Source organism: Ictidomys tridecemlineatus, chromosome 1 (genome assembly GCF_052094955.1).
Source record: "Ictidomys tridecemlineatus isolate mIctTri1 chromosome 1, mIctTri1.hap1, whole genome shotgun sequence".
NCBI lineage: Eukaryota > Metazoa > Chordata > Mammalia > Rodentia > Sciuridae > Ictidomys > Ictidomys tridecemlineatus.
In genome coordinates this window covers 118,571,022-118,578,370 of record NC_135477.1, presented here as the reverse complement: position 1 = coordinate 118,578,370, position 7,349 = coordinate 118,571,022, and the positions used below count along the sequence as shown (strand labels likewise).

General features: G+C 44.1%; 1 protein-coding gene across 1 annotated transcript; it reads right to left on the bottom strand.

The window, feature by feature from the left end:
• Positions 1–1,963: 1,963 nt before the first annotated feature.
• Wnt8a (Wnt family member 8A) lies at positions 1,964–7,043 on the bottom strand. Its single transcript, XM_005327242.4, has 6 exons — positions 6,976–7,043; positions 6,849–6,882; positions 6,497–6,635; positions 4,903–5,028; positions 4,059–4,201; positions 1,964–2,509 (listed from the first exon to the last, which is right to left on the bottom strand). Exons 1-6 carry the CDS (start codon positions 7,041–7,043, stop codon positions 1,964–1,966), a joined length of 1,056 nt encoding a protein of 351 aa, XP_005327299.1.
• Positions 7,044–7,349: the final 306 nt, after the last annotated feature.

The window sequence follows — 7,349 nt, the reverse complement described above, 5'->3', positions numbered from 1 at the left end:
CCCTATACACACTTTCTTACTTTGTCATTGCTGCTGTGTTTTTTAACCTTCCTTGGAAGGGGGGACATAGAGGAAGTCTTCCATGTCCTTGACACAGGCTGCAATTTTATGGATTTCTCATTGTCTCTGGTCTCTGACATCTGTAGTAGTTTTAAATGCACTAGATGCAATAGAGACCAGAATGAGATGCCCATTCCCTGAATGAAAATGTCACTTTCCTTATCACTTAAAAATAAATGAAGACCTTTATTTTTAGGTATTTAAAAAATGAAACTAATTCTTTCTGATGACAAAAATATTTGTTTATTGTAGGGACATGTATAAATTTTTAAAAGCAGAAAAATGAATAAACCACTCAAATTTACTATTACATTATGGCAAATATTTTTATATTTTTAAAAACAAATTGGATTCATCATATACATGCTATTTAGTAATCATCTTTGTTAATATCATGTATGTTTTCCATGTTACTAAAGATTTTTCAAGAAAATTATTTTAGGGTTAAAATTCCACTATAGGGCCATGATTTAAATGGTTTATCTTACTGTAAAACATTTAAATGATTTTCTAATTTAAAACAAGAAGCTGGGAGTGTTTCTCTGCTCTTTTTGATCATCCTTTTATTTGTTTATTCAACCTCCCTGCAGGCTACCAGGCCCTCGCAGACAGGAGTGATTCCCAAGGCTGAGATATTCAGATTTAGGAAACCGGTGGCTGAGCCCCTAGGGCTCTTCATGGGAAACTACCCCTCCTCCAAAAATTACCAGTGGGGAAAGATGTAGAAATGTAAATGAGGAAAGTAGAATCCACAAGTCTCCTAGTCAGTTGCCCTGGGGCCCCTGCTTGGTGCATAGACAACCTAGGAAGCTCAAGTTAAGGGAGCAAACAGGCTTTGAATACAGTCCAAGTTCAAAGGGCTACTTTAGTGCCCAAATTACTTAGGTGGTATTAAAATAACACCTTGTAAATCTGTGAGTCTGTATTGTTTTTCTATTGGCCAGTGCCTGGATCTCAATTTTATTATCTGTCAAAATTGGAATCAAGGGAGTTGGATATTTCTAGCTTCCTCCATTAGCCTGCTGGATAATTGGGAAACAGAAGCAGGGTTCCAATTCCCTTCCTGGTCCCAAGGTTATCAAGGGGAGTAGTAAAAGGTCCCAGTTGGATGTATCCTAGAAACATTTTTTACAAAATGCAGTTGAGTTCCCAATCTGGAAAAATGGCAAAATGGATGTTTTATAGCCCTCTGGGGGAAAGTCTCTCTTATAGATCTTTGTCTGATAAATGAGAGTCACCGGTCTACTTACTGTGACCATTCCCTCTCCTTGATACCAGAATGGTTTATGAGCTGAAAAAGCCCTCCTGATTTCCCTAGGCTCGGGTGAGGAGAACTTAAAAAGTGCATACTCAGGTGAAAAAAATCAACATTCTAAAAACCTTCCAGTAGGAAATAGGCAGCCTCTGCCTCATATATCTGCAGGAATTTGCAGTTGGTCTTTCTCGACCTAGCCACAGTGGCAGAAGGTTGCTCCTTCTGGGATCTGAACTGTACCCTTTTAAGTTTTTGCTTCTATTTTCTCTGATTCCCAGCAGCACAGTTGGGCTGGATATGGCCTAAAACTTGTAAGGAATAAATACTTCGAGGGTTCCTCTGGATATGGACTCCCTCAAATTCCCATTTTAGCAAGCTGCATAATAAGTACAGGGACAAATACCAGGAAGTAACTTGCAGGAAAGATTGGGTCTGCCCAAGTTAGGAGGAGGCCCAGGTTTTAATATCAACTCTGTCAATATGCTGTATAATCTTGGACCTCCATTTCCCCATCTGTAGCAGATATCACGAGGACCACAGATATCCCTGTGATTGTCCAATTGTTTTCCAGTCTACTCTCTCCAAGAGAGAAGAGGTGTCACCCTCCACTGTCATGCAACTGAGCAAATCAGTTCATGTGGGGTGTTATCAGGATCTCCTGTTTCCCCGGCCCCGAGCACTGCCCGGGGAGCGCATGCAGTAGTACTTGTTGACCACATGCCTACACTGGTCACACTTGACGGTGCAGCACCATTGGAATTTGCAGTTACAGCTGCTCACAGCTTCAGTTCTCCTTTCTTCCACTTGCAGCCCACACTCAGTGCACAGGTGCCCACAGCTGCGTTGCTCCCGCTTAGATGTGTTGTGGCTGTTCTGCAGGCATTCACGACCCTCTGTGCCATAGATGCCCAGGCTGGAATTGCGAGTACAGTAGTCTGGAGATTCCTCTAAAAAGATCAGCTCAGCTTCTATACTAGGAAGGAAGGCCTCAGTGGGAGCCCAGCAACCTTCAGCGCTGTTCCCAGCCCTTAGCTGCCGCTTATCCATCTCAATTTTTAGTGCCTGGTCATACTTGGCCTTTAGGTAGTTTCCCATCTCCCGGAAGTCAGCCAGCTGCAGCCAGCATGTCTGGATGCTGCAGCTCCCTGAGATGCCGTGGCATTTGCAGATCCGTTTCATGGTAGCTCTTACTGCCTTCACAGAGAGAAAACAAAAGAGAGAATGGCTCTGGCAACAGAAGACCAATGGTTAGCAATTAAATGGAATATTTTAGGGGTAAGGTTGTGGATCAGTGGTAGAGTGCTTGCCTGGCATGTGTGAGGCCCTGGGTTCAATCCTCAGCACCCATAAAGACAAACAAATAAAACAAAAGGTGTTGTGTCCATCTACAATATATATATATATATATATATATATATATATATATATATATATATATATATATATTAGAGCTGTGCTTCTTGGCTTTAGAGGATTATTAGGGAGCATCATAAAAATATTTGTTCTTGGGCCCTACCTCATATTTTTCCAATGAGGATGTTTTGAGATTTAAGGACCTGGTACTTTAAATCATCTTGGGTGATTCTGGTGAAGAGTCAGGCAAATGTTGAGAAGGTTACTGGAGTCAAGAAACCTAGGCCCCAGGCCCAACTCCATCATTTGTAGATCATATTTCTCTACCTGCCCAACTGGGATAAAAATGGAATAAAATAGGGTCTGGAGCTAGGTGTGGTGGTGCAAGCTTGTAATGCCAACAGCTCGGGAGGCTGAGGCAGGAGGATCAGAAGTTCAAGATTAGCCTCAGCAACTTAACAAGGCCCTTAGCCACTTAGCAAGACCCTATCTCAAAACAGAAAATTAAAAAGGGCTGAATAAGTTACTCAGTGGTAAGTTCCCTGGGTTCAATCTCCAGTACCAAAATAAATAAACGAATAAAAAATAAAATCATGGTCAAAGAATACTTTATAAAATATAGAGAAAATATGATCTTTGACACTGTAATCATCTGGAAGTGGGGAACTAGAGTATTTGTGGTAGTTTGGATTTTCCATCCTGACCCTCTCTCAGAAGGAAGGCAGCTCCTAGAATCTGAATCTTTACATTCCAAGGCAAGTAATTACCCATGGTTCTACTTGTCTTGAAAACCTTTTCCTTCTGCCCTGAGCAACCAGAACATCTAGGTACAGGTCCACAAGGAAATTTCTATGATTTTGGCTATAAGTCCAAGTTCCTTGCAGATTTGAGTTTAGAATATTCCAGAGATTGCTACTCTACCAGAAATCGGGACAATAGATGCCCTCCCTCCCCAACTTCTGAAGCCAGATAGTCCCAATCCTTCACAGCCCAGACTTTAGGACACAATAAACTGCTATTAATGTCCTAGAACATACAGTTAAAGTGATTAAAATTTTAAGTCATGGAAACAAGGCCTTGATTCTGTATTGTTCTGTGTTCCCAGAAATCTGCCTGTAGAGAGGGCCTAGTACAAGGTTTAGTGATGAGAGAACTAGCCTTATAGATCTGAGTTCATTGCCTGGCTCATATGCTTATTAACTGTATTGGTGCAGACAAGTCATTCAGTATGGACTTAAAATTGGCTTTGTCATCCAGAGAATGGGGATAGCTGTCTCAGTTGTGCTGGATGGTTATGAGGATGAAACAAGGGTATGTCAGCTCTGGGTAAACTGTGAAGTGCTGTGCAGATGTGAAGCTGTTGCCAACATTGGCTGACTCCTATACCCACCAGCCTGCCGGCCCTGTTGTTGTGAAGATTCATCAGGGCTCTGGCATCCTTCCCTTTCTCCAAACTGTCCACAAAGAGTTTGGAGATCCTTTCCCCAAATTCCACATTGTCGCTGCAGCCTCCCCAGATCCAGCCATGGCCTCCTACACATAAGGAAAGAATAAATTCTGCATACAGCTCCCTGCTGTATGCAGGGAGAAGAGTCAGTCTTTTTGACTGACACAGCCAAATCATCCCCACGAACCCTAGGAGAGGGTAGTGCTTCAACTAAAGGTGAGAGAGGGAAATGAAGGTGCTTGGGGAAAATGAGGGGAGTCTTGTTCCCAAAGCCAATTTATGGCATTTCTCTGCTCTAAGAAATAAGTCTTCAACACCCACAGTAAACGAAGGTGCATGGGGCCAGTCCAGATGATCTCAAAGGTTAATAGAAGCTCAAACATTCTGGAATTCCACACCATTATTCTACAGTGGTCTTAAGAGTCATTTTTCTCCCTAATAAGTGACAAATTTAGGTAAGTTTCTTATGTGGTCTGAAAATAGTTTTGTAGCACTGGGTTATGGACAAATCATTCCAATACCAGGGCTACCTTTAAACTCTCTTTGGTCTTCTCATTCCCGTCTTTGTTGGTTTTAGAGATACTTGCCAATCTGTGGACTCATGGACCAAGACTCATCTTTCAGGAGAGTCTAGGTCCAGGAGCTCCCATGACTTGGGGTGGGGGGTGCTAAAGTCTAGGGGTTTGATGACCTGTGTCCCTCAGCCTTTCCCTGGAAGACTTTAGCCTGAGCTCTGCTCTGTAGCTCCTCACCTCTCCTCACCCCTGTTGAAAAGCCCAACTTTTACCTGTTTTTCCATTTTTTGACTCATCACAGCCACAGTTTTCAAAGTCACCCATGCTACAGTTCTTGGTGATGGTGTACATGACTCCGGCAGAGCTGATGGCATGAATGAAGGAAGTCTCTCTGGTGGCTTTGGAGAGAAAAAGGGAAATGACTATAAGCTTGGGCTGATAACCCAAAGCGGAGGCTTTGAAAACACAATGCTCTTTTGCTCTCCCTGCCCCCCTCCTCATTTGGGTTGAGAAGATGCTCTTCTCCTAAGGAAAATGCTACAGATGGGGAAGATGAAACCAAGAGATAGAATGATGAGACCAAGACTACTCTCCAGTTGTGGTGTTGGGATCAGGACACTGCTCTCCTGACGTCCAGCCTAGAGCCAGGTATCATGGCACATGCCTGTAATCCAGACTCAGGAGGCTGAGGCAGGGGGATTGCAAGTCCAAAGCCATCCTCAGCAACTTAGTGAGACCCTAAGCAACAAGTCCAGTCTGGACCTCTTCTAGCCACAGTTGCTGATCTGTGGGGCAGTGAGGCTCATGTCCACAAGGCTAGCTTAGGAAAGAGAGAAGGTCTGGGTGTAGTGGAGCATGGCTTTCAGACCAGAGACTTGGGAGGCTGAGTTAGGAGAATTGCAAGTTTGAGGTCAGCCTCAGCAACTTAGCTAGACCCTAAGCAACTTAACAAGACTCTGTCTCAGAATAAAAAAATAAAAAGGGTTGGAGATATCGTTCAGTGGTAAAGTGCCCCTGGGTTCAATCCCCACCAAAACAAACAAACAAACAACAACAAAAAAAAAAAACAAGAGAGACAGAGACAGAGACAGAGAGGATCTATTCTTTCTGACCTCAAAGCTATGTTCCTATAATAATCATAATCATTGTGGCTGCTATTACTGAGCTCTTATCTTGCTAAACTCTTCACAAACACCATCACATTTCGTTTCCACTTATCTATATTTTATCTGTTTACCCCATGAGAAGTTAGTTCTTCCACTCCCATTTTCTTTATTACCTTTCCCCTCCACCCTTCTCAGGCAACTCTATTGTTTCTACAAAAATTACTTTTATGCAAACTATTGCACATAGTTATAAACACACACACACACACACACACACACACACACATACACACACACACACGCACACGCAGCCCACCTGAGGCAAAACTCAATGTGATCTCTCGGCTTCACTGTTGCTAGGATTTTAAGAGAATTAGGCAGATGTAAAACTCCCCCAGGAGCTGCAAACAAAGAGCCCTTTCCCCGTTTTTATTTCATGTAAATTGGTGAATTATGTACAAACACACACATACAGGTATGCACTAAAAACATAATTTCTTAAAGTATGTTGTGAGACACCTCTGCCTACCTCATTCAACCCTTAGATTGGCTAAATAGAGCCGGTCTTACTGACTCAAATGACAAAACTGGGGTTGAGAGAGGGAAAGTAACTCACTCAAGGTCACACAGCAAGGAAATGGCAGGTCAACAGATTACCAGTCACTTTCTCATTTCTCTGAGCACACACATTACATAATGCTGCAAGTCCACCTCCATGCACAGGCACCCTCTGTACAGGTGTGCTCTCACATAGACTTACCACTTCTCAGCCTGTTGTGGGTAGAGAGCTGCAGAGCATTTTCAGGGCAGTTCCAGCGTTCCCAAGCAAACTGGAACTTACACTCCTCGATGCCACTCTGGGCACCCAAGGCCACACTGGTAGTATAGGTCAGATAGGCCTGGGTAGGGGAAAAGGGCTGTGAGCTTCTGCCCAGTATAGGTCATCTGGGGTTGGGGGAGCAAGGACGACTCCAATGGGCGAGTTCTCCACTAAGAAAACAATCCTGGGTCTCTGGGTGAAGGGGTCTGGCAGTGTCTCCCCCATCCCTCTTTCTTTTTCCCCCAGAAGATTTCCCTTAGGAACCCCAAGGGCAAAAAAACAGGAGTCCTACCTTGGGGCCTGTTATCAGGAAATTATTCACTGACCTATCAAAAAAGAAAAAGGGAGGCAGAGGTGAATGGGATGAGATAACGGGGGACTTTCTTGGAGGGGAGCAAGGAGTAAGGGAAGGGACTTACCAGGCAGAGGCACCAAAGGTAGCACAGCATATTCCCATGGTTACCCACAGCATGAACAGGTCCCTCATGGCCCTGCCTACCCTCAGGGGACCAGGTCCAGCTCAGGGCCAAGTGCAGAGAAGTGAGGAGTGAGCAGAGTCTTACTCAGTATTTATGTGGGCAAATTCTGAATGGCCAAGGGGGAAAAAATCAACAGCCCTTCTCATTTGTTCCTCACTGGCAGGGCTGCAGGAGTCACTGACCCAATAGGGGATTAGGGAGGAGGAACTCAATCCAAAACCTTCCATGAAGCCCCGCCCCTGCCCAGCCCTTCTTCCCTCCCTGACAGGCAGAAGGCTGAAGCTGTTCTCCCACCCTTGAGGTTCATTTCCTCT